The sequence below is a fragment of the Canis lupus genome, chromosome 4, assembly GCF_048164855.1.
Source record: "Canis lupus baileyi chromosome 4, mCanLup2.hap1, whole genome shotgun sequence".
Classification (NCBI taxonomy): domain Eukaryota; kingdom Metazoa; phylum Chordata; class Mammalia; order Carnivora; family Canidae; genus Canis; species Canis lupus.
Genome location: NC_132841.1, coordinates 21,903,917 through 21,930,926, shown reverse-complemented (window position 1 = coordinate 21,930,926; position 27,010 = coordinate 21,903,917). Strand labels below are relative to the sequence as shown.

At 50.5% G+C, this 27,010-nt stretch overlaps 1 protein-coding gene across 8 annotated transcripts; it reads left to right on the top strand.

The window, feature by feature from the left end:
• Positions 1–311: 311 nt before the first annotated feature.
• On the top strand, positions 312–26,386 carry NPFFR1 (neuropeptide FF receptor 1). Of its 8 annotated transcripts, none has more exons than XM_072823439.1 (8): positions 322–474; positions 14,715–15,029; positions 17,341–17,440; positions 18,299–18,401; positions 18,615–18,896; positions 20,972–21,092; positions 22,542–23,104; positions 26,251–26,386. In XM_072823439.1, the coding sequence occupies exons 1-7, from the start codon at positions 468–470 to the stop codon at positions 22,691–22,693; spliced, it is 1,080 nt and encodes a 359-aa protein (XP_072679540.1). In that variant the 5' UTR covers positions 322–467; the 3' UTR covers positions 22,694–23,104; positions 26,251–26,386. The 8 variants fall into 8 exon arrangements, with proteins under 8 accessions (XP_072679537.1, XP_072679534.1, XP_072679536.1 ...); XM_072823437.1 differs by having other exon boundaries at positions 20,972–21,219; XM_072823438.1 differs by lacking the exon at positions 322–474 and adding an exon at positions 12,289–12,387 and having other exon boundaries at positions 20,972–21,219.
• Positions 26,387–27,010: the final 624 nt, after the last annotated feature.

The window sequence follows — 27,010 nt, the reverse complement described above, 5'->3', positions numbered from 1 at the left end:
GCGGGGCGAGGAGGGGCGCCCGGGCTGCGGGGCAGGGAGCGGGGCGTGCCCCCCACCTCGGAGGGCCCCTGCGGACACGGGGGGCGGCGGGCAGGGGGCGCTGCGGCGGGCACAGGCGTGCCGGTTGCCGTGGCGACGGCGCCGCGCGAGCCCCCCCCTCGCTGGCGCCCCGGGAGGCGCGGGGCAGCGGGCGGCGGGCGGGCGGCGGGCGGGAGGCGGGAGGCGGGAGGCGGCGCCGCGGCGGGGCGGGCTCGGAGCCCCGAGGGGAGCGAGACCCCGCGACCGGCTGGGCCCCGCGGCCGCACGCCGCCCCCCGCCCCGCCTCCGCCCGGCCCCGGCCCGGGACTCGATCCCCGGAATGCAGAGGTAGGGGGCGGGCAGGCCAGCCCGGCGCCCGAGCGCCCCCGCCCCACTCCCCTGCCAGGGCGGAGGGGTCCGCTGTGCCCCCCGCCGGCCGAGCGGGCAGCATGGAGGGTGAGTGAGCCCCGGGGCTGGGGCTGCGGGGGCTGGGAGTGGGAGCGGGTCGGGCACGGACTCCCCAGCGGTGAGCCGAGGGGAGAGCAAAGGGGCTGCGGTGTGACAATGTGTGTGTGCGCGTGCCAGGGACAGAGAGACCCTGGGGGAGGCCGAAAGACCTAGAGGGCTCTGTACTGTGTGGGGTGTACGTGTGTGTGCCAGAGACAGAGACGCAGAGCCGGGGAGCCGGGGAGAAGACCTGGTGCCCCCGGGTCCTGTGCGGTCGCAGGCTGCTCCTGCCCGGGCAGGGCATCATCTGAAACCAGGTGAGCTTGGCTGTTGGCCTCAGTGGAATTGTCACCCTCGACTTTGCCTGCTAAGAGTGGGAGCACTGGGGGAGATGAAATTCTAGACAAGATTTCTTCCATGCAGAGCAAATTTTTCTCCCTGGAGGAAAGGTGCATTTATGGACCCGACCTCCAGGACTCTAAGGTATAAGACCCAGGCATAAAGCTGCTTGCTTCAGCCTTACCACGTGGGGGTCCAAACCCCGGTCGGTCTCAGCCAACGAGAGCAAAGGAAACCAAATTTAGGCTAAGAAACTGGAAGACTGAGGGGTGGTCCGCTGGCTTGCTGGGTGTCTTTGGGGGGGGAGGGGTGGCTAAGCTCCCCTGTGCCACTAGTTACCTATCTGTTGAATGCAGAAATTTACATTTAGTTGGCTTCACCGGGTGGCCAGGAGGGTAAAGTAAGACAAAATGTGTTGAACAAATCCACACCAGTAAGAGAGGGTGCTTCGGGAGATGATAAAACCCTGAAATTCCAAGGAGGTAATTGCGAACACTGCTGGCAAGAAAGAAAAGAGAGTGTCACAGAACCCCTTGTGTGGCTGCACTTGTAGGGTTTGAAAACTGCACACATACAAAGATGCGATGAAGATCGCATAACCCAAAACGAATGTGAAGGACTGGCAAGATCGATCTGTAAAAAGAGTGTTAGCAAAACACCAAAGCCCGAGTGAACAGAGCGAGGGGATATGAACAAAGACAGAGCAAAGAGCTTTCAAAGTCTGAGTAAGGATAACACGAAGGAATCTGCTCAGGGCTTGCGGTATGCGGTGTAAGCTTAGCTCACAAGGGAGGGTAGCAGAGCAGGGCCCAGGCAATTTTACTCAAATGATGGAATAAAGAGCGTAAGTTGGAAATTGAAACCCAAGATAGGTGATGGGAAGAAGGCACCAAAGGCCAGACAAATGACATCCCAGGGACGTGGAGGCTTGCTGATGTAATCATTGCCTTAAAGGAAATTACAAAGAATGAAGGAAAACCAGAAAACTAAAGATGGGCAAATGTCCTGATCTCCAAAAAAGGAAGTAAAGATAGATTAAAAAAGAAAAAAGACTCTAAGATCAATATTGGCCTCTATAAATTATCAAACACATAATGAATACTTAAGAGACAATAAAGCAATTGAACACCTCGGAATTTTTTCAAAGGATGCCAACCTGTACACTCGCAAAGAGATATGCATGAGCATTTTCAGCTCAATGCAAAACCGGAAACCATCGAGATGCCCATAATTAAAGTAAATTTAATGATGAAACGCATCTGCAAGCATACTGTGTAGACAGTAAGAACTGCGTTTAGGATTTTATTTACAGGCAGGGATATATGTTCCCTGCCTGCTGTGAGTAATTTTTTACAAGCAGGTTTTAGAACACAGTAGTAGTATGATCCCCTTTATGCAAAATTATATAGGCTTATTATTGGATATGTATGTAAAATGCATGCCAAGAGACCTCTTCCTTTGGATTCCCTGGCTCCTGAAAGCATACCCTAAGACAAGGGCTCGGGTCCAGGGAATCTGATGCCTGAAAGCAGAAGTGAAGAGAGTGAGATGAGAGAGGGAGAAAAACAGGTGCAGGAATGAATGGGGCTTAGCTGTAGGCACCTGAGGGCTCTGTCCCTCTCTGGACCCTCTGTGAAGCGTGCAGAAAGCACCCAGAATTTGCTTCACTCGAGAAGGGGAGCTGCCTCCTGTGCTGGCTGAGGGTTGCCCTCCCTGCACTCCTAGAAGCTTCCCATACTTAGCTTCAAAGAAAGCAGAGCAGAAAGACCCGAGTGCAGGCTTGGTGGGGTGCAGGAAGCACAAGGAATAGTCCACCACGACTGGGATCCTCAGACCAAGGGGATGTGGCAAAAGGTGTCACAAACACACTGGCTGTGGGTGACCCTTGTGTGTGCAAGAGTTCAGTGATGGCCATCCTCTTCTTCAGTAGTGCCTGGAACTGTTTTATCAGGAGCACATCCTTTTTTATAAAAACAAACTTTTTTTTCCCAAAAAGAAAGAGAATAACATGGTGCTCCTGAAGAGCCAGTATCCCCGTGTTCATTCACTAAGACCGAATCAGACCAAAGCCACCAAATTCCCTCTTTCAGACTGGGTTTCTGAGAGGGACAAAGACAGATTATAGGATTTCAACAGGACACAGCAAAGATCTTTCGTGGAAGCCCCGGAAACTCATGGGGAAATGTGGGAAGGGGTTTTGGGAAAGGCAGCCCAGAGGTCCCTTTGGGCTCTGACCTTGTCCTGACATTAAGTAATTTAGAGGGAAAATAAAAGGTGTGCTTATCAAATCTCTGGATAAGAGCCACAGCACCCACATGGCAACAGATTCAAGACTTGAGGCTACCTCAACCTTCAGATCAAAGCTAAGGAAAGGAAAGGTAAATGTAAGTGGGATGCAGAGTCCTGAATTTCGGTCCAAAGGTCCAGTCAATTGCACGTGGTGACAATGACAGAGCTCTGGCTTGGATTCCTGAGGCCAGTTACTGGGCGGATGAAAGGGAACTGACGATGATGAGATGGGCCTCCAACTCCTTTCACCGAAGAGCCCCTGGTGGTTCTGGTGGGACAAAGGTGGCGGAAGGGGAATGACCCTGGGGACAGGGGCTCACTCCTGTCTATGTGGCTCCAAGGGGCAGGTTACACTAAGATGGTTCAACTCAACTGTCAGGAAGAACTCTCTAGCTCTCCAAACTGACCTAGAAGCTGTCTCCTCACCAGATCTCATTGTCCAGCTCGGACGAGGGTCGGGGGGGCCGGGTTTGGCAGGGTCCCGAGGGGGGTGTGGACCAAAAATAGGGCCCGGAGAGCTCGCTGAGGGTCAAAAGCCTTCTCCCGGCACCTGCAGATGGACACTGCAGTCCAGTAACCCCCGTCCAGCCAGTAACCTCCGTCTGACTTCCCACCAGCCTTGGTTGTGGTGCACTGGGCTGCAGAGCACATCTACTCCCCACCCCCACTTCCAGTCCCACCCCAGCCTGGTGACTCCCTCGGAGCCCCTGGCCTCCCCCACAGCTGCTGCCAGGCCCGGGAGCTCTGTGGCCCAGGGAGGCCCAGAGGACGATGTATGCTCGCACCAGCTGGAGATGGGGGTACTGCGGGGAAGCGGCCTGAGAGAGAGCAGAACGCCAGCTGGGCTCCCTCCAGTGCAGGCCACAGAAGTGTCTCGCAGGTCCAGGTGGGTTCTGCTTTTCCAAGCCTCTGGAAATGCTGCCGGAGGCATTGTGCTCTGTGTTCTTTGCAAAGCCCTTCGCCGCCTTGGAGCTGCTCAGGCAGTCTGGGAAGCGCGCAGGGAGACAGGATCACCCCCCACCCCCCTTTAACAGATGATAAAATTGGGAGGTGCTCCTCGCCCTGGCTTGAACTAAATCAGGTCTGCTGGCTTCTGTACAAACAACCCAGATTCTGGCCACACTTAAGGCTGCAGCCTCCATGGAGTCCAGCGGTCCAGCTGTGACCTGAGGACCATGTGCACCTTCCCGTCTTCTGAAGAGTGGGGAATGGGAGGGGTCTCAGCTGCTGCTGGGGAAGCACAGGCCAGGTAGATGCATATCCGGTCCTCTCTGGAGCCATGATCTGGCTCGTTGGCAGTCTGTCCTGCTTCTAGCAGCAAGTTGAGGCAATAATTCCATTAAGTATTTCTGCTCCAATCATTGGGTGGCCATTCCTTTGCAAAGGCGCCAGGTTATTAGAGCCGGGAGAGGCTTGGGTAAGCAGGTGCTCAACCCTGGTTTTTGAAATGAGGACACTGAGGCACAGAGAGTGGAACTGGCCACACAGCTCATTTCTATAAGATCTACCGAAGATACAAATATAAAAGAATTAAATTCAGTCCTGCCTTCTCAAAAACCTTTTGCTACTCTCTCTTTAATAACTGAAATTACACCACTGGAGCTTTTTTTTTTTTTTTTTTTTTAAATCCTGATTTAAGGTTTGACTCCCTTTGAAATGCAAACACCAAAAAGAGACACCACACCTCAAGCTGTTATGAGTCATTTCCTCATCTGTGTGAACAAATCCATCAAAATCTTTCCTAAAAGATCATGCTAGGAATGGAGAGAGACAGTGCATAAGTAGCTTGGGACAGGGATGCTGAGGCTCCAGGCCACGATGCCTGCTTGGGAGTATGGGGTGGGGAAGAATGGATCCCAAAGGAGTTAGGTGTTCATGCCCATTACTTCTCAGTTGAGCCCAGGGGAGCTTGGCTCTGTCTCTGGCCGTCATGTCCCTGCTTCCTCAGGAGAGGTTTCAGATGACCCATGCAGTATTCATGGTGTCAGCTTTGCAGCTAGAGCCTTGGAAAGGCAGGGACCCCTCAAATCAAGAGATCCCCATTTGCTGCAAAGGGACACTAGAGATCTTAATAGATGGTCTGATGATACCAAGAGCAAAGAGAAACTGATTGGAGGTAGCAAAACCAGAGCTAGGGCTTAAACTCAGATTAGGTCCCTTGGCTTACTTGATGGACTCTGAATCCTGGAGCCAAGTGCCTCCTGTGTTTAAGAGTAGGTCTCTGCTTTTTTAAGATTTCATTTATTTATTCATGAGAGACACACAGAGAGAGGCAGAGATATGGACAGAGGGAGAAACAGGCTCCTTGCAGGGAGCCCAATGTGGGACTCAATCCCCAGACCGGGATCATGCCCTGAGCCAAAGGCAGATGCTCAACTGCTGAGCCACCCAGGCATCCCTGCTTTTGAGCTTTGATTGCCTATCTGTGAAATCAATAATTCTCCTTTCCTTGTCAGAGATAGCTTGATGCTGTATAATAGGTATTTTTATTTTTTCAAGATTTCATTTATTTATTTGAGAGGGCAAGGGAGCATGAGCAGGGTGAGGAGCAGAGGGAGAGGGACAAGCAGACCTCCCACTGAGCGGGGAGTCCTTTGTGAGACTCGGTCCCAGGGCCCTGAGATCATGACCTGAGCCAAAGTCAGACCCTCAACCAACAGAGCCACCCAGGCATCCCTGTATAAAAAGTATTTCAACAATAATGTAAACAGTATATCAGAGCTCATGGGATACAGCTAAAGCAGTGATTAGAGGAAAATTCATAGCCTTCAAGACCTATATTAACTGCCACAATTTATTAATTGTCTGCGTGTCCTATGCCTGTGCCAGATAGTGGAGATCATTCTGAGATGAAAGAGGCATAGCTTCTGCCCCAAGGGCATTTCCAGCTTAATGGAAGAAAAAATATCTATATACATAGTTGAAGTAGGAAACGGAATGTGACCAGTGCTACAGGTAGACCCTGAGGAAGCAATCATAGAACCCAGAAAGGATTCTCCTGGACATCTGCTTGGCCTGACCTAGAGCAGGACAGAGGAAAGTCTTTCCCTCTCTTATTTTTCTAAGGTCTGGAATTCCTCTGAATGTGCTGAGAGTATAGGCCTAAGATGCCAGTAAAGAGCAGCTCAGTTAAAAAAAAAAAAAAAAAAAGAGCAGCTCAGTTAACTTCAGTTTCTACTGAGAGGTAAACAGTTTGCATTAGAACCTTCTTTCCTGGGGATCCCTGGGTGGCTCAGTGGTTTAGTGCCTGCCTTCGGCCCATGGTGTGATCCTGGAGTCCCGGGATTGAGTCCCCAGATCGAGTCCCCAGATCGAGTCCCCGGATCGAGTCCCCGGATCGAGTCCCGCATTGGGCTCCCCGCATGGAGCCTGCTTCTCCTTCTGCCTGTGTGTTGGCTTCTCTCTCTTTCTCTCTCTCTGTGTCTCTCATGAATAAATAAATAAAATCTTAAAAAAAAAAAAAAAAGAACATTCTTTCCTGAGTCCAGGTTTTGATGAGTAAAACAGAAAACTGTAGAGCTCCAGGAGGAAGTGAGGAGAAATGAAAAGAGTTCAGAGTAAAACGGGAAGTGCAGAAAGAGGCTAGTTTGGCTCCTGTTGGCTGCCTTGGGAGCTCATCAGCCCTTGGCCTTGGCCTCTGTGGACTCAAAAGATTCTTGGGAGGCCCACACTCCTCCTCACAAACAAAGGGCCAGGCTTGCAGGATCTGTGTTGCAGTGGTGGGTGCCTGGAATGTGGTGGGCTTTAGCTCAGCTGCCAGGAGGAGAGAAGGGAGGTCGCAGTCTCGGGAAGCCTCCCTCCTCAGCAATGACACCCCCATACACCCACATTTCACTCATCTGTGTGGCCTAACACAGGGCTTGCCAGCCTGGTTTCCTTGAGGACAAATCCTAGTGAACTGGAACCTCACTGGAGCCCCCCGGTTCCCTGCAGCTGCCTGGCAGATAGCTAATACGGAGACAGCCCTTAGGTCTAAGAGGCCCTCTATAATTTACTCTGGTATCTTCCTGAGCCTGGTAACAACCCCATGAGGTGGGGAGGTGCGAGAAGCCCAGGCCATTTACCTTTGAAAGCCAAAGAGAACGCAAGGAGGTGAAGTGGACCTCCCCAGTTCACAGAGTAATACCAAGGGGGGGCATGCAGGATGAAGCTCCCCCATCAGCAGTCCTCAAACGACCCCAAACTAAATATACCTCCCTATAAAAACAGTGCAGAAGCAGCTTTAAGACAAGTTCCTAAGCTAAGCTTTGCCTTCAAACCAGACTATTCCCTACCAGCCCCTTCTATATGAAAGTTTTGGAGTGACCACCACTGGGCCAACTCTCAAAGGCATGTTAGCTGACTCCTAAATCAGTATCCTTTCCTGTATGCACCAGCAAAGACTCCACGGAAGATCACATGGCCTGTTAGAGGAAGCACAGAGAGGGCTGATATCTAACCTGGGGAGCAGGAATCTTGCTCTATCCCTACCCTTTTCCAGCTGTCCCTGGTGTTTTGTTTTTTTGTTTTATGGTGTTTCTTTTAAGATTTTATTTATTTGGGATGCCTGGGTGGCTCAGTGGTTGAGTGTCTGCCTTTGGCTCAGGGCCTGATCCCAGATTCCCAGGATTGAGCCCCATATCAGGCTCCTTGGATGAAGCCTGCTTCACCTCCCTCTGCCTGTGTCTCTGCCTCTCTTTCTGTGTCTCTCATGAATAAATAAGTAAAATCTTAAAGATTTTATTTATTTATTTGACAGAGAGAGAGAGAGAGGACAAGCAGGCCGAGGGAAAGGGAGAAGCAGACTCCCCGCTGAGCAAGGAGCCGAATGTGGGGCTCGATTCCAGAACTGTGGGATCATGAACTGAGCCGAAGACAAATACTTGACCCACTGAACCACCCAGGTGCCCCGAGACCCTGGGGTTTTGAACCTGGACTCCACAGATTCAAAAGAGGCCCAAGGATGATCAACTTTGATCCCTTTGTATTAGTCAAGACAATAGGCTACAAGCAACAGAAACATTTTCTGGCTAATTTAACCACCAATGGGAATGTATTGGAAGAGTATGGGCAAGTCATCTAAGGGAAAGAAAAGCTGTGTTATCGAGACCTAGAGTCAAATCCAACACAGAAGAGGTCTGATTGGCTATCCTTTGGCCACAGGGTAGTGTAGACTCCTGATTGACAGTCCCTCTAGTTACACACACAAAGAGGGCTTACTCCCGAAGGCCAGCAGAGGTAATGGGTGTAGGGTGAGCCACAAGCTCAGCTGTCCACCATTCCCTTGAAAGTGTGTGAGTTATCAAGTGCACTTTTTGAGAGAGGATCCAAAGCTTTCAAAGACTGTGAGTTCCATCTGGACGGGGTCATTTCTTGACATACTAAGACAAAGCTCTAGGAAAGCATCTGTGAAATGAATTCAAATGCATCAGAAGCTCAAAGAGTTTGGTGACTCTCACAATGTGAAACACTCACTGCCCACAAGCAGCTTGAAAACAGGAATTATGAAATTCAGCGGTTCTCAAATCTGCTGCACTTGGAAATCACCAGGGAAGCTTTTGAGAAAAATACCAGTCCCTGGACTCCACCCCCAGAGATTTCTATTCATTTGAGGGAGTGCTGTATCCTTAAAAGCCAGGTGATTTTGATTTGAGTCAGAGTTCAGAACCACTGATGTAGTCGGTTTAAAATCACATTTATCGGAGCTTCCTTCTGATTAGAAAGGTCAAAATGCAAGTTAGTGAACAGAAAGATGAAAATCACTTGAAACATCCCTGTGGATAAATACTATTTTTTGTCATTTGTTCACACACACGCACACCCTTTTATACAGAATGCAGATTTATATATATACTGTTTTGTAACTATTACAGCTCACAGTCGGTATTTCCTCCCGCACCATAGATCTTATCCCCTAGGATAGGTCCCTAGAAGTGGAGCGGCTGGATCCTGGAGCAGGTCCCTTGTCAGGGTGCTGGATGGATGTGCCCACCCTCCCCTCCCCCCAGAGCAGAGCCACACCATGGCCATCGCTGAGCACTTTTCTTCTCTGCCAATCTAACAGATGGAAAAGTTTTTGAAAACGGCATTTCTTGGATCACAAACAAATTTAACCTTTTGTCTTATGTGTTTATTTGTGCTTTTAGTGTTGTATTCTTCAGCAGGTCCCCAGTGCCTCTCCAGCAGGTCACATTGACCCTGGAGGCTGTCAGGAAGTGGCTGGTGAATGGTGAACCCCAGGTCTTTTGGGGGGGCGGGGCGCCAAGCTCCCCGTGTTGCCAGGACCGACCAGCAGGTGGCAGTAACGACGACTGCATTCGTGGGAGTTGCTGGAAACTCCAGAAACAAATACCCAGCCTGATTCTGTGCTCTGGGGGGTGGTTCTGGTGGTGTTTTCTTTCTCTCACAGCTTTCAGGCTTTGCGGGGAGGCCCAGACCAAGAGCATCACGAAGGTCTCACCCTCACATCCGTTGTGTAGTTTTTTTTTTTTTTTAATCTATTTCTTTTTATTTTATTTTATTTACCTATTCATGAGAGACACAGAGAGAGAGGCAGAGACACAGGCAAGGGGAGAAGCAGGCTCCTGCAGGGAGCCCCATGCGGGACTCAATCCCTGACCAGGATCATGCCCTGGGCCAAAGATAGACGCTCAACCGCTGAGCCACCCAGGCGTCCCCGTTGTGTAGTTAACACTGCCAGTCTGGCTGGTACTGAGCTACATGCATGGAGCGCTGTGTGCCCAGCACTGTGCCAAGGTCCCTCCACCCCTCCATCCCTCCACCCCTCCACGCCTCCACCCAATGGCCCTCATTGCACCTCCCTATCCCCATCTTACCAGTGAGAACCCTGGATTCCAGAGAGGTGGTGTGAGTTATGCTAGGTCACAGCCAGGAATCAAGTGTTTCCACTTTCAAGATGAGAATGCTGAGTTCCTACAGAGGCCAGGCGGTCTTCCAGTCTTGGGGCTGCTGTAACAAAACACCATGGGGAGGGGGGCGCTTAGAAACAACAGAAACCTATTTGTCACGGTCCTGGAGGCTGGGAAGGCTAAGATCCAGGTGCAGATGATGATGCCTGCTGAGGCATCGCTTCCCGCTTTGCACACAGCCCTCTTTCTGCTGTGTCCTCCACTGTGGAAGGGATGAGGTCTCCTTCAGAAAGGCACTGTTTCCATTCATGACAGCTCGCCATGGGAATCTAATCTCGCGAGGCCCCAGCTCCAATACCATCATATTGGGGATTAGGTTTCAATTTGTGAATGTTGAGGGGACACCTGAAGTGCCAGGAAGGAGGGCTGGGGCCTCCCAGTCTGTGTGTGTCCACTGTTTCCAGGGCCTTTGGGCCAAGTCCTTTAAACCTGTGGTTCTCTTTTTAAAAAAAATATTTTATTTATTTATTCATGAGAGACACAAAGAGAGGGAGAGGCAGAGACACAGGCGGAGGGAGAAACAGGCTCCCCGCAAGGAACCTGATGTGGGACTTGATCCCAGATGCCAGGGTCACACCCTGGGCCAAAGGCAGACCCCCAACTGCTGAGCCACCCAGATGTCCCTAAATCTGTGGTTCTCAAACTCGTGTTGCATCTGAATCACCTGGAGGATGTGTTAAGACAGTTGGGCTTCAGGCTCCCTCGGTCAGAGGTGAAGCCTGAGAATGTGCATTTCTGACAAGTCTGTGATGCTGATGCCGCTGGCCAGGATCACAGTGAGAACCAGGATACCTTCATCTTCTCTCTGGCCCTGGACTTGCTCTCTGAGATCATCAGAATGCCTTGGAGGCAACCGTTATTATATCCTGAGACCTCCAGGAAGCTCCCCAAGTAAGGGAATGACTTAACTGGATTCAGCGGATAAGATTTTCACAGACTTTAATGTATCCACGAGGGCACTGGGCAGATCGCAGGAAGGGCGAGTCCAGGGTGTTAATGAGGCCTCTGGCTACTAGCATGGCCCAGCTGGGGTGGGAGGCCTGCCCACTCCCAACTCATTTCACCCCTACCCAGGGGAGTTGCCAGGAATCCTCCCTGAGAAAGGATCATTCAGCAATGCTGGAAGCTGCAGTGAGGGTGAAGAGAGTTGCCCAGCGTAGCCGAGGGTCTGGAGATGGGCAGGGGCACTCCCCGGGCAAGGACTACAGAATAGGAGCTCACTAAGCACTTCTCCGAGGCTGAGCGAAGGGCAAGGAAAGACAGACTGGAGTCTGGCCTGGCAGGTTGCGGCAATTTCCTCTACCCATGCACACCCACAGATTTCTTATGTCATGGGGACTGATTCAGAGCTGATCTGGGGCTCAGGAAGGGTGAGCTGCCCGGGGAGGCTCCCGACAGACATGGGATGGGGTTCCTTCCAGAAGAGCCCGTGAAAGCCTTCCAACACCAGCAACATCCCCCTGTCTCCCGATGTCAGAATCCACCTTTCCTTCCTTTTTCTTTTCAAGCAAATCTGTACCTATCCAACAACCATTTACTGAACCATTGACCATGGGCAGGGACTGATGAGATGCTGGGGATGCAGGTGCCAACTGCTCTCCAGGACCTGACTTTCAAGGGTGGGGAAGTAAAAAGCCAATCAACCCAAAAACAAATAATACATGGACAGATGGAGGAAACTAAAGAAAATGCTGTGAGAGCTAATAAATAGGAGGGCAACTACTTGAAATAGAGCAACCAGGTCAGGCTTTTCTCTGAGAAGACAGCCTAGTCTAAGCTGAGGGATAAGGGGAGGAGGAGACAGGAGCAATAGGAAGGGGTAAAATCCTTGTAGTTGGACAGAGATGGAGCGTGTAGGAGCCAGGGCAAGGTGGTCAGGGCCGAACAGGCAAACAGGAATGTGGCAGGGGGTGAGGCCAGAGATGGCGACGGGGTCAGAGCACAGAGCGTTTTGGATGCCTCTGAGGACAGAGTTTGGATTGTGTTTGAAAGACAATGAGGGGTCTAGGCAATAATCCTTAGGGGCTGCTGCTCAAAACATTGGTGAACAGCTAATGGCATCAGGTCCTTGGGAAGAGCATGCAACTCTTGATTTCAGGGTCGTGAGTTTGAGCCTAGGTGAAGAGATTACTATAAACAAACAAACAAACTTTTAAAAATTATCTAGTGATCAAGGAATTTGAATGTTGGATGCTGGGGCAGTGATCATATTAGAATTGTCAATTTTGTTAGGTAGAATTCTGATCCTGTGGTTACGTGAGGGTTTTTTTGTTGTTGTTGTTGTTTTGTTTGTTTGTTTGTTTTTGTTTTTTTTAGTTCTATCTTTTAGCAATACAAACTGGAGTGTTTGCGGATAAAAGAAAGCAATGTGCTGTTCCAAAGAGAGGTGGGTATGGGTGAAACCAGATTAGCCTTAAATCGATCATTGTTTTTTGTTTTTTTTTTTTAAGGTTTTATTTATTTATTCATGAGAAACACAGAGAGGAGAGAGAGAGGCAGAGACACAGGCAGAGGGAGAAGCAGGCTCCATGCAGGGAGCCCGACGCGGGGCTCGATCCCGGGTCTCCAGGACCATGCCCCAGGCTGCAGGCGGCACTAAACCGCTGTGCCACCCGGCTGCCCCCAAGTTGATTATTGTTGAAGGTGGAGGATGTATGCACAGGAGGTCTTTATATTCCTCTCTTGGAATAGTTCGTTAAGCGATATACTCTTTAAAAAATTTTTTTTAAGATTTTATTTATTTATTCATGAGAGACACAGAAAGAAAGAGGCAGAGGGAGAAGCAGGCTCCATGCAGGGAGCCCGATGTGGGACTCGATCCTGGAACTCCAGGATCACCCTCTGAGCTGAAGGCGGACACTCAACTCCGGAGCCACCCAGTGTCCCAGCGATATACTCTTGTATATGTTCACTATAATGTTCTCTCTTATGCATGTTTGACGTCTTCCAGAGTAAAATAAAGATATTTGGGTGCAACTGGACACCCAAGAGCACCTAAATAGGGGGTTAGCACCTCCTCCTCTCACTATGCACCTGAAGCTTGCCAGATCTCCACCTCCACCCAGCCCGAGTGCACCTGCTGCCCCTGCTGGGCCCTCCAGTCCTGGTCATGCCAGCTCATTGGCCCTAGAGCATCACTAGCCTCCAGATCCCAAGCCTCCGGTGGGTCTCCAGGCTAGTGGCTGAGCTCTGGATGTGACAGAAAATTCCCCAAAGACTCTTCATCCCCTGGAACAGACCACACTTAGTCCCAGCGGAAGACAGGAGGAGAGTTTATGAGACAACATCATGAGTCACCACAACTAATGGCTTCCCAGAGGAGCTGTGGTTGGACACAGAGCTGCTCCTTCCCAAAGGTGGCTGGGGAAGCACACGCTGAAGCCTGGAACTGATTCAGAGATGCACAGAGCAGGACCACCTCTGCTACATACTCCTGAGCCACCTGGGGAATGTCACAGAACACCTCTGATCTCAGTTCTCCCATTTCAAAAGGGGCTAATACCTAACATGTTTACATCAGGGGGTGATTGGGAGGATGAGATAAAATAATGCATATGCAGGGCACCTGGGTGGCTCAGTTGGTTAAGCATCTGCCTTCAGCTCCGGTCACGATTCCAGGGCCCTGGGACTGAGTTTGTGTCAAGCTCCCTGCTCAGCAGGAGCCTGCTTCTCCCTCTCCTGATCATGCTTTCTCTCTCTCTCTCAAATAAATAAATAAAAATCTCCTTATAAATAAAAAAAAATAATGCATATGCAAGTGCATATACATAACAAGTGCTTTTGTTAAATGCTGTGCAAATGAAGCAGCTGGTACCATGATGGGAGAGAGTGAAGGATGCATGGTAGCCTTGGCTTGGCTTTGGATGGACTTTTGGTAAATTTAATGTGGGCCTTTGCTCCTTACCCTCATTCAGAGTCCTCTTCCATTGTCCCTTTCTGTGTTGCCTTCTTGCCTTTCCCTCCTCTGGAGGAGAGGAAGAGGGACAACAAGATTTTGAGGGTACAAGAGGCAGAGCCCCAGGAAAAAACAAGTGGTGCACCCAGAAAGCATTTACCTGAGAGTTTAATAGAGGGACTTTATAAGGGGGAGGGTAAGAGAACCAGCAAGGGATGAACAAGCACTGGGACTGGTGGCGATCACAGGAAGCTGTGGGTGCAAGGAGAGAAAACAGTATCAGTCTGGCCCCAAAAGAGCTAGAGTCCTGGAAGAGCATCACCTAACAGGAGCTGTGTCCATATGGACAGCCCCACAGGAGAAGAGAGTCAGGCAGGGAGGGAGTGGGAAGAGAAATACCCTGGGGTCTGGCTTCTCCAGTCGTTCAGTTTCCTTCAGTGCTTTCCGTTGGCTGAACCTGGTCAGAAGCCAGAGAGTGAGGGAACCTGGCTGTGGTAGTCCTTGGAGGTCAGCCTCTGGGGCAGACAGTAGGGCTAACTAAGAAGGGTGGAGCCCAGATGGGGCAGGGGGGTGGGCTGTATGTGAATGGAGAATAGCCAACATTGGGAAATGAGTTGTGGACGAGATGAGATGAAGGTATGAGATCAGGGTTTGGGTGCAGTGGGTTGAACGTGCATCTAGTCACAATCAGAGTCAAGCACACGATCGAGGTGCTAGGGCATGGTCAGGATTTGGAGCACTGAAGGGCCTCACCAGTGGCAAGATTGATCATCTCTTCCTTGCCTAAGATCCTGACCTGTATGCTCCTTTGCTTCTAGGGGAGCCCTCCCAGCCTCCTAACAGCAGCTGGCCCCCAAGCCAGAATGGGAGTCATACCAAGGCCACGCCTACAGTAAACCTCACCTTCTCCTCCTACTACCAGCACTCCTCACCAGTGGCAGCCCTGTTCATTGTGGCCTATGTGCTCATCTTCCTCCTCTGCATGGTGGGCAATGCCCTGGTCTGCTTCATTGTGCTCAAGAACCGGCACATGCGCACCGTCACCAACATGTTCATTCTCAACCTGGCTGTCAGTGACCTGCTGGTGGGCATCTTCTGCATGCCCACTACTCTCGTGGACAACCTCATCACTGGTGAGTGTAGGCCATGGAGGCAGTGGGAGTCCCCTCTGCCCCCAAAAGCATTGCTGGCCTGGTCTCTTGGCCAAGATGTCATTGTCTCAAACTCTCCATTCTTGTGGCTGAGGGATTGGGTTAGAAATAATAGATACAATGAACTACAATTCTTCTCTTGGTTCCAGGAATAGTATGACTTACTCTTCTTGCATTAACTTCACTAATGCTCACAACAATCCAATGCATTGTTATTATTGTCCTGATTTTTGGGATTGGGATACTGGTGCTCAGAGTGACAAGACACAGGTCTGTAGTTACACGGCTAAGTGTCAAGTCCCATGTCTTCATACCCATATTTCTTTTGTTTGTTTTTTGTTTAAAGATTTATTTATTTATTCATGAGAGACACAGACTGAGAGAGGCAGAGACACAGGTAGAGGGAGAAGCAGGCTCCTCGCAGAGAGCCCAGTGCGGGACCCGATCCTGGATCCCAGGATCACGACCCGAGCCGAAGGCAGGCACCCAACCGCTGAGCCACCCAGGCGTCCCTACACCCATATTTCTAACCATTACACCATTAAGTCTTACTCTTCTGAGTAGCTCCCCTGGGAAGAGCTAGAACCCATAGGTTTCCCCTGAATACGGACCTAATGATCCACTTATTTGAGTTGTTCTCCAACCAAAGAGATTCTATCCTACGGGTAGTGACCTCCCTTCACGAGTGTCTAAAGTAGGGACTGGCCAGCCATTTAACAGTGACTTGGTAGAAGGGATTCAAGCAGAACTAGACCACCTGACCTCTAAATTCCTGCCTTTTCATCCCGCAAACATCAGAAGGATCACACTCTCGTCTACTCCCTCCCAGGTGATTTTCTTGTTTCAGAATAAGTTTCCACGGACCCCCGAGACTCTAGTTGGACTGGCTTCCAGAACCGTGGAGATGTCTGGAGGTCTGAGCTTGCAGGTTCTGAGCTCAAAGTGCCCAGGAACTTGGCTCCAGAGCCTGGACAGCTCCACTGGAAATGACTTACCTGACTTGGGGCAGGGGAGTCACAGTCTGTGTTTCTATAGGTTTCAGGCCCTGGGAAGTAGAGCCAGGGCAGTCACCTGTCCCTGAGCTGCACTGGCTCTGCCTGGTGGGACCTTCACTCACAGCTGGATCTCAGGTTCCATCAGGGCTGTTGAACATAAAATGCTCATCCTCTCCTTCCCAGCACACCTACACTCACACATATGCATGTGTGCACACACCTATAGGCACGCACATACACATGCACCAGTTAATAATGATATGGTGAAGTCACTAGTTGGTTAAGGTGGTGTCTCCAGCCCTTTTCACCTGCCTAAATTTTAACAATTGTTTGAATAACGCATTCACGTGGTTCAAGATTGAAAAGGTTTCCAGTTTCCCCAGCACCCACACCAAACTCTCACACTAACCCATAGTGATTTGGGGGCAAAGAGACGAAACCAACTCATCTCGCCTCAGTCTTCTCTTCCATGAAACGGATATTACACTAGGGTTGTTGGGAGGATGGAACAAGACAGTGACCGACACTCAGTAATTGTGCAGGCAGAAAGTGAACTGGGGGTGGCTGCCACTGAAGGTGGGCCCAGCCTTGGGAGAGGGCTCCTGTGGCCAGGCACGAGAGACAGGAACAGGTGGGACCCCCAGGCCTAGAAGGGCAGAGACACAGGGCAGTTACCAACACATGGCCTCAAGGAACCAAGGTGTGGATCTGGCTTCCAGTCCAGAGGCCAAGTGGGGCCCAGGTCTCCAGGTAGAGCAGCCCAGGAAGCAAAGCTAAATCTGCGTATGTCTCCCCGACCTGGGAGTCAGGTTTGCTCCGTCCTAGTGGTTCTCAACTTTGGCTGCCACTCAGATCCCCTGGGTAGATCTGAAAAGTACTGATGTCTGGTCCCACCCTCAGAGATGCTGATTGTAATTGGCCTGGCATGGGTCTGGGCACTGGCTCTTTTCAAAGCCCTCAGGTGATTCTAGTGAGTGACCAGGGTGGAGAACTGCTGGCCTAGAACTTGAAGGAGGGCTATGGGGGCAGAAAGCCAGGCAGGCCTGGACAGATACAAAGCTCCTGGAGAGAAATCATTGGTCAATACAAAGACTGTCTCTCTAACCGTGAGAACTATGACCACGGTGGTATACACAGGTCAGTTCATCATTTCTGGAAGTGTGTAAGCAGAGGCAGGATGACCACCTAGCAGGACGCGGAGGATAGATCCGAGTCACAGAGGGGACTGGACTAAATAGCCCATGATCTCTGGCTCTTTGTGGATAAGGCACTCACTCTGTGGTGGACTCTCATTGCAGGGTGGCCCTTTGACAACGCCACATGCAAGATGAGCGGCTTGGTGCAGGGCATGTCTGTGTCGGCTTCCGTGTTCACACTGGTGGCCATTGCTGTGGAAAGGTGAGAGGGTTCCTGGTAGAGTTATCCCTGGCCAACGGGGGCCCAGCACTAGAAAGAGCCACCGTCTCCACTGTTAGGCTGACCAGGAGGCTGGGGCTGAATCATGAGCTATAAAGGGAAGGGCTGTGGGGCTGGCTGCCCTCTACACTTGGGGGACCTACAGAGAACACCACACCTTCTTCTGGGAGGCCTGAAAGCAGCTCCCGTGGAGGTTTACTAGGGATTCCTGGGTCCTGTGAGAGCCTGACAGCAGTCCTTATTTCCTGAGCCGTAGGAATCCTGCCACCCATGAGTCTGAGCAAGGAAAGCCAGTTTCAGGGTGGGGTGCACAGAGCATGGCCTTGCTCCTTCACTGCCCTCCCATTTCTCCTACTCCCTACTTGCTGTTCCCTGGCAGCCCAGGCCTTACTAACTCCTCATCTCTACCCTACCTCAAGCTACCTGTGGTCTCTTTCAGCCTCAGATTCCATCAGATTCTCTGATAAGCATGAGTTGGCTAATAGAATGGAGCCAGGGGACAAGGAAGCTTTGCAAACAACAAAACTGACCCAAATTCATGCAGTAGGTCATTCTCCCTTCCTCCCCCTCAGTGAGCTCTTGCACTAAGGGTTCCCCAGGGCACTCTTCCCGAGAGAGCATGGGAGGCAGGCAAGGACGCTGGCCAAGATGACATAGGGACAGTTTGTCATGTAGACTCCACACCTGAACCCCCAGGGTTTTCTGAAGAATCCTTAAACAGCTAAAAATATTCTTTGATACACCTACCTAATCAGCCTACTCAAAGGACAGAATGTGCAGACTGATCACTTTGCTAGCTGCCAGCTAATCAATTTACCCCCCTCCCCTCCGTCCCCAAAGTGCACAGGATTGTTTCCCACGCTGCCTGCAGTTCCTTCCTCCTTCCTGGTTCTGCCTTTGTTCCTTGGCTCTGCAGCCAATGGAGTTGCGGACTCCCTCGCAGGTGTGAACCAGTTTGCTTGCAAACGAGCCCAAACCGCCCCCACCCCCCAGCTGCTCTTGGAAGCTGCCCTTGATGATGCTGCGGGTGGAGTGCCTGCACTTTGCCAGCCCCCGCCACCCCCGGGGCGGTGGGGGTGGGGGACAGGGACCCCTGGGACCCCTGGGACCCCTGGGACCCGTCCCGAGCCCACTTCTCTTTCCTCCCCGGCCGCAGGTTCCGCTGCATCGTGCACCCTTTCCGCGAGAAGCTGACGCTGCGCAAGGCGCTGGTCACCATCGCGGTCATCTGGGCGCTGGCCCTGCTCATCATGTGCCCCTCGGCCGTCACGCTGACCGTCACGCGCCAGGAGCACCACTTCATGGTGGACGCCCGCAACCGCTCCTACCCGCTCTACTCGTGCTGGGAGGCCTGGCCCGAGAAGGGCATGCGCAGGGTCTACACCACCGTGCTCTTCTCGCACATCTACCTGGCGCCGCTGGCGCTCATCGTGCTCATGTACGCGCGCATCGCCCGCAAGCTGTGCAAGGCGTCGGGGCCCGCGCGGCCGGGCGGGGAGGCGGCGCCCGAGGGGGGCCGGGGGGCCCGGGGGGCCCGGCGCCGCGCCCGGGTGGTGCACATGCTGGTCGTGGTGGCGCTGGTCTTCACGCTGTCCTGGCTGCCGCTCTGGGCGCTGCTGCTGCTCACCGACTACGGCCAGCTCAGCGAGCCGCAGCTGCACCTGGTCACCGTCTACGCCTTCCCGTTGGCGCACTGGCTGGCCTTCTGCAACAGCAGCGCCAACCCCGTCATCTACGGCTACTTCAACGAGAACTTCCGCCGCGGCTTCCAGGCCGCCTTCCGCGCGCAGCTCTGCCCGTGCCCGCCGCAGGGGGCGCGCCCCAGGGAGGCCTACTCGGAGCGGCCCGGGGGGCTCCTGCGCGCCCCGCCCTCCCTGGAGGTGCCGCCCAGCGACTCGGGCCAGAGCAGCGGGGCGCCCCGGCCGGGCCGCCTCCCGCTGCGCGGTGGCCGGGTGGCCCACCACGGCTCGGCCGGGGAGGGCCCTGGCTGCGGCCACCTGCCCGTCACCATCCCCGCGTGGGATATCTGAGCGGTACCGGGACGGGCCTGGACCCCGGGGCCCCGGCGGGACGCGGCAGCCTGGACGGGATAGGCGGTGGCAGCCGCTGGGGGCATCTGCCCTTCTGCGACCTTCCCCGTCCCGGCGCGGAAGGAAGCCACTTTCCACCAAACCCTTCCTTGTGGCCGACTGTGCACACGCGCCGGCTCCCGGAATCCTCGCCACGCTGCGGGAGTAGGTTCTCTTGTCCCTCCTCCTACAGAGGAGAAACTGAGGACCGGAGACGAGGGGACTAGCCTGGGCTCTCAGCTGGACACCTCCCAGGAGCCTGACTCAGTGCCTGCGTGGACCTCTCCAGCTGTCCCCAGAACAGCCCTAAGGTGGAGCACAGTGAAATGGGTAAATCCTAATGGCGCTGCTGGGAAGGAGAAAAAGCAAAGTTGTCCTGTCCGTTGGATGCTTTGTGTCCATGTGCTGGAGTCCCTCACGTATTACTGAAGCGCCTCTGCTTCGCCCTTTCCTGGGAGAACACGGTGTTGTCTCCTGCCGACTCCCTGTGGGGTTGTCTTTTGCTTGTTCCGAGAGGGGTTCTGGGCCGTTCGTTCTCTTCTTCCCAGAGTACTACATGGGACATCGTGTCTGAGCAGCTGCAGGATTGTCAGTTGCAGACACTCTGGGTCTTGCCCTTTGGGCCGGAGCCCCAAGAAAAGAGGAGGGTCCTCCCTCCTCTCCTCATAGGGCCCACTGCCATCACTCAGGCCCCGGGCAAGAATTGACAATGCGACAGGCAGCTGTAAGGCCACAGTGTTTACCCAAGGGCAGGAGGGAAAGCACAGTACCTTTCAGCTTTTGGAAACACATCTGCCCACTGGAGCTGCAAGTACAAAGCCTTCCCAAGGCCTCGCTTCCCTGTTGCCTCAGGGCTCAGAAGTGGGTAGGCTTGTCAAAGTCCAGGTGCCCTCGGGGCCTTCCTTGGTACACTGGTAACTCCAGTCCTCTGAAAAGGGGTGGCAACCAGAGGTCCTTTGTTTTCTCTGGCTGTCTCCCAGTGTACCTGCATCACCTCAAAGAAATGAGGCTTCTCTCCATGAGATGGGAGGAAATGGCATTGCCTCAGTGTGATCCCCGCAAGGCCCCGATAATCTGCAGCTCACTGGACATTTCCCCCTCATCTCTACAGAAAACACAATGTTGCTAGGACTGTAGTGCATAGCAAATAACTATTTCCAGGGGTCAGGCCAGAGAACGCAGCTCCGAGGCTTGATGGCTTCTGTAATGGACAACAACTTAACCCTGTTTTACTCCACTCTAAGTACCGGACATAGGAGCAGAGGAAACTTCCAGAGCAGTTGTACAGTACGATCTCCGAGAGCATGTCCTCAAACACTGTCTCATTGGATCCATGTGAGCAAGGCCGCAAGGGGCCAAGGTCACCAGCCACAGAGTGGCAGGGTTTGGATTAGAATTTGTCTTCTGAGGTTTCTTCCCAAGGCCCCTTTGTTATATTTTCCAGATGCAGTCTGCCTCTCAGGGAAGTGGCTGGAGCATAATGGGGAGGAGAATTGAAGTTCCTACAAAGGTTTTCTGCCTGACAGTGAACCAGAACACTCGTGGAGCTAGGATCCCTTCAAGCTGTCAGTCTGGGAAGCGGGACTGTGTCTACTCTTGTGATGTCCAGACTGAGCTGTTCTGTGCACAAATATCCATAACCCATGCGCTGAGCAGGCCCTCGAGACCCATCGTGACCCCACACTGGTCCTGGTATCTGGGGGTCATGAAGGGGGGCGTCTCAGGAGAGGATATGCTATCCTGCTCCTCATTAGCTGATACACATATGGGCCCCATTTCTGGTGCTCTGTGTTGAGTGTCACATAGGGCACAGAGTTCCTGGCTGCTTATTGCGAAGAACTCTGTCTCCAGGCTCTAAAAATTGGCCAGAGAAAGGGCCATCTCAAACCCAAATGCTTGTCCCTGTGGCTGGGTGGGATCTGTCCAGAGACACCTTGTGGTTTCTCCTCCGGGGTGTGTTTCTCCTTTAGCATGGCCTCTGCAACCACAAAATCACAGCCTTTATAGTGAGGGGAGAGCAGAGTGCTCACCCCAGCCAACCTCTCCACCAAGGCCCCTTTGTTATATTTCCTCCGAAAGATGCCATGCTTTGAAAGATTGGGCCTGCCAAAAAACTGCACTTGGTCATAGTTCATATATTTTGCTGTTGCTTTTCTTTTTTGAAAATCAATCAAAGGTTGTGCCTGCCCATTCACAGATTTGATCTGAATGGTAACAGGCATGACTTTATGCTTTCATGAGGGGGTGAGGCCTTGTGGGTATGTGCAGAATATTTGTTTTTTGTACATGTTGTAAAATATACACAACATAAAACTTACTATTATTAACATTTCTACGCGTACAGTTCAGTGGCCCTAAGTGTTTTCACGCTGATATGTAACTATCACCACTGTAGATTTCCATAACTTTTTTTAACATCCCAAACTGTAACACTATACCCATTGAACACTAACTCCTCTTTTCTCCCTGCTCCTGGTAACCACCATTCTTCTTTCTGTGTCAATGAATTTGACTACTCTAGGTCCCTCACACACGTGGAATCAAATTGTGTTTGTATTCTGGGTCTGGCTTATTTCACTGACCAGAATGTCTTAACAGTTCATCTGTATTGTAGTGTATGTCTGAATTTCCTTTTATTTAAGGCCAAATAACATTATAGTGTATGTGTATGCCACATTTTGTTTATCCATTCATCCATTGGTGGGCATTTGGGTTGCATCCTCAAGTTAATTATTGTGAATCATGTGTGGAATTTTAAGATATTGGAAGTAGTTCCTGAAAATAATGCCTGTGTGAGCTTGGGGACAGAGACCCCAGGTTGGAAACTCAGGATCTCTCCCAGCTCAGCATCGATGGGTGACGAAGCAGAGGTCAAGGAAAGCTGTGATTCGTCTCACTTCTCTGTGCCCACCCCGCTGTTCTGAGCATCTCATGGGCTTTATTTCTTCACTAGAGTGGCTACAAAATTGATTGTTTCCTCCATGGGATAAAGTCTTATGACACTATTTTTATAGCTACAGGTTCAATGTCCTCACTGGAATCCTGTGTCCCGATACCTGGACCCTGTCAGGAGTCTTGTCCAGCTATCCCGAGGCACATAGAGGGAACAATGCTTCTCCTGATGTACCATCCTTCATCTACGGGCCAGTTGGGTCTCCTAAGGTGACTACCCTTCCACAGGCAGAAAGCCTGAAGACGAATTGGATGTATGATGGGTGAAAAGTGCCAGAGACCTGTTGACACAGAGTACCTCCAGCCCCGAAGACTCTTGGAGGGACTCTGTGTCCCATCTTGCCACGTGCAGCATGAGTGGTCATCTAAGCATGGGTCTCCACTGATGAATGGCCTCTTGACTTCACCAAGACCATGCAGCACTCAATAGACCAATGGGAGCCGGAGGCAGGCTCCTGGCCTGGACCCCACAAACCACAATCTGCCCAGTCCTATGCTAAGAACTTTCTCTTGGGGCCTGGAAGATGCATGAGTTGATTTGGGTTGGAATGGAGGGCGGAGAGCTGGCAAAGTAGGACGAGAGCCCCCTATCATTAGTCTACTGTGTATTCATCCAGAAATCCAGGTGAGAGCCAAACCCAGAGCTGGGTGGACAAAGCATTGCTATTAAGCTCTGTACCTTTTTGCATCTGTTTCCTCAGCTCACCCCTGAAAAGTGCCACTGAGGAAAGATAGATGAGGAGGAGGTAACCCAAATAGGCTTCATTACAAGAAAACAATGTTGAATCGACAATAGATTCCTTGTGGAATAACACGATTATTTATGTTTATGGCATTTTATTGTTGGTTTTTTCTCTCTTGACGCAAATACCCCATAATCATTGTGGAAATTTTATAGCATTTAGATAAGCGAAGAGAGGAAAGTAAAAAGCACCTAAATCCCATCACAAGAGATAAGCATAAAGTCATTTGGTAGAGATATATAGCAATGTGTTTTAAAACTTCGTAGCAGTTTTATTAAGGCATAATTCACAAACAAAAAAAGTTTGCCTATCTGAATTGTACACTTTCATAAGTTTTAGCTGTTGTGTACAGTTGTGTAAGCACCACCACACCCAAGATAGTTCCAGCATCCCCCCAAAATTCCCTTGTGCCATACTGCAGTCAACCGTGTCCCTCACTCCTGGCCTCAGATAACCATCCATCTGGTTTCAAAATGTCATATACATGGAACCATACAGTGTGTTGCTTTTGGAATCTGGTTTCTTTCATTTAGCATGATGTTCTTGAGATTGATCTGTGTTGTAGCCTTTGTTCCTTTTTATTGCTGACTAGTAGTCCATTGTGTGGCTATATCACATTTTATTTCTCGTTCTTCAGCTGATAGACATTTGAGTTGTTATTCAAGTATGAATTATGAATAATGCTGCTATAAACAAATTCATATACAAGTCCTTACAGTATATATATGTTTTCAGTTCTCTTAGGTAAATGTGTAGGTGTGGGTTTGCTGGGTTGTATGGTGAGTGTATAGTTTAACCATGTAAGAAACCACCAAAGTATTGTCCAAAGTTGCCGCACCATTTTGCACTTCCATCAGCAGAGTACAAGTGTTCCAGTTTTTCTTGCCAATGCTTAGTAGTACCAGTCTTGAAAAACTATCCCTGATGACTAGTGATGCTAGGCATCTCTTCTTAGGCTTATTGGTTATTCTTTTTTCTTTTTTTAATTTTTTTTTCTTATTGGTCATTCTTAAATCTTTTACTGTAAAATGTTTCCAAATCTGCCTATCTTTTATTTATTTTATTTTTTTTTATTTTTTTTTAATTTTTATTTATTTATGATAGTCACAGAGAGAGAGAGAGAGAGGCAGAGACACAGGCAGAGGGAGAAGCAGGCTCCATGCACTGGGAGCCCGATGTGGGATTCGATCCTGGGTCTCCAGAATCGCGCCCTGGGCCAAAGGCAGGCGCCAAACCGCTGCGCCACCCAGGGATCCCTCTGCCTATCTTTTAGAAATGTGATTATACTGCAGACTTTAGTACAAAAATTTACCCTAAATCTACGAGAAAATTTTCACTAATAGATATTCTTGGGGGGGCTGGGGGCAGGGGAGAGGGAGAGAGAGAAAAACTAAAGTAGGCTCCATGCTCAGTGTGGAGCCCAATGTGAGGTTCAACGTGGGGCTCCATCTCACAATCCTGAGATCATGACCTGAGCCAAAATCAGGTCCGAGTGAGTCGGACACTCAACCAACTGAGCAACCCAGGCACTCCCAGTAATAGGTGATTTTTTTTTTAAGATTTTATTTATTTATTCATGAGAGACACAGAGAGAGAGAGAGAGAGAGAGAGAGAGGCAGAGACACAGGCAGAGGGAGAAGCAGGCTCCATGCAGGGAGCCCGACATGGAACTTGATCCTGGGTCCCCAGGATCACACCCTGGGCTGAAGTCGACGCTAAACTGGGCCACTGGGGCTGCCCTAATAGGTGATTTTTAAACCCATCAAGAATAGGTTATTTGAATAGGTAATTAGGAATGGCCTCTGGGGAGGTGACGTTTGAGTAGAGCTATGAATAAAGCAAGAGAGAAGTCATGTGAATTGCTGAGAAAAGAACAAGCGAGATAGAGATTATCATTTGTAAAGCCCCTGAGATAGGAAGGGATCTGTGAAAAAGGAATTAATGCATATTGAATGGCACTGAATTTCAAGAACTACATTTCTGGTCATCTGAAAACATGAGTACCTGTTAAAAGCCAGGGACAAGAGTAAGTGCTTTTGCCTATTATATATTTCTCCCAACAGACCATAAGCTCCATGAGGACAGGAGCTATGTCTGCTTCACTCACCTTTGTAGACTCAGATCTAGGGCATTGCCTGGTACATAGGAGGCACTCAGTAGATGTCTGCTGAATGGATGATATAATGAAATAAGCAAGTATTTATTACTATCCCCATATTACAGATGGAAAACCCAAGTCTTGGAGAAGTTAAATAACTTCCTGAAGGTCACATAACTAGATGGTGGTGAAGCTAGGACTCATGTCTTGATCCAACTGACCAGAAAGCACAGGTTTTGCAATTCCCCAAGCCGCTGTGGATTCTCCTTCCTATATTTGGGAAAGTGAGGTTCAGAATAAAACAAAGAGGCTTGATGGAGGTCCCCTGTAATCCAAAAATAAAACCAGCCAGCCACAGGCTCCAGACTGCTGTGTTGGCCGGAAGACCACATTTCCATCACATTCAGTGGCTTCCAAAAATTTGAGATGGAAGGAATACCAGCAGTTTAATTAGAAGGTGAAAATTTAGTTTGATCCAGCACCACATCAAGCCTTCACGGGCTGAAAGAAATCACCCTTGTGACTCCTGTGCCTTGCAGTCCATGATGGGGCGAAAGCTGCCCAAGTGATTGTAGTATCTTGCCTTGAGTTGTTTGTGTTCTCTTGCTGAGCTGCAATGCCCAGACCTTTGAATCCCTGTCACCAACAAATTCTGCTGTTGTCATGTGCAAGCAACCAAATTAATGTGGATGGAAAAACCCAAGCTTAGTGATTTGGGTAAATTAGTTTATCTGTCACATAGCCAGTGGTGGTGTTAAATCACTCTCTGTTTGAGGAGTAATCACTCCCCGCCCTGCTCTGTCTTCCTCTCCACGGAGAGGTTAGAACAGCCAAAGTCAAGCTGTTTTAGTAGCAGAGCAACCTACATTTCCATGTTTTGACCACCCCCAAGGAAGGGTATTTTACATAATGTAATTTGTTCATTCACAGTGCTGTCTGGAGGTCCTCTGAAGCCACTTCTCATGATCAAAATCACCCCTTCCTTCTCCTCTAGTCCATGTCTTTGGAAAATGATCCTGTTACCTCTGCTATAAATCATGGAAAATAAACTCATTACGAAAGCGTTGAGTGTTTACTTTCTACATTCATTGCATGTGTAGCTTTCCCTCTTTTGCATCTTTACTGTGAATGAAAAGTTTCCAGGCAAGTAGCCATCCTCCCCAAAAAGGCAGACAGCAGGCTATGTTACCACCGACAGAGAGGCAGGATTCCCATTTTACAGATGGGAAACTGAGTTGCATAGGGGCCCAGGAATTTCCCTGAGGCCCCCACATCTTGTCAGTGGGGGAAATCGAAAGGAAGCTTCAGGCTCTGTGGGTTGCAATCAAGTGTTCTTGACACTTCAGCAAGTCTCTTACTTGGTTAGCTCCCTCCTTTTAGGCCTATGTGACAAGTTTAGATAAAACTTAAATTCTGGCATGTTTCCTTCTCAACAAACCTAGTGTCTGTTGACTCTGGGAACACGGACCTCTCACAGCCCAGTAGGCAGAGAGAGAAAAGACAAAAAGTGTTATGTGGCCGGCATACTACTTTTCACAAGGGAACAACCATGGTTGGCCAAAGAAGAGCTGGGACAGCCTGAGGAGCTGAATTCCTGTAAGAGGCTTGAAGTAAGTCTTAAAGATGGAATTAGAGCCAGCCAGATAGAGAGGAGGGTTTGAGGCAGGGAAGTGAAGCACTCGGATCTTCA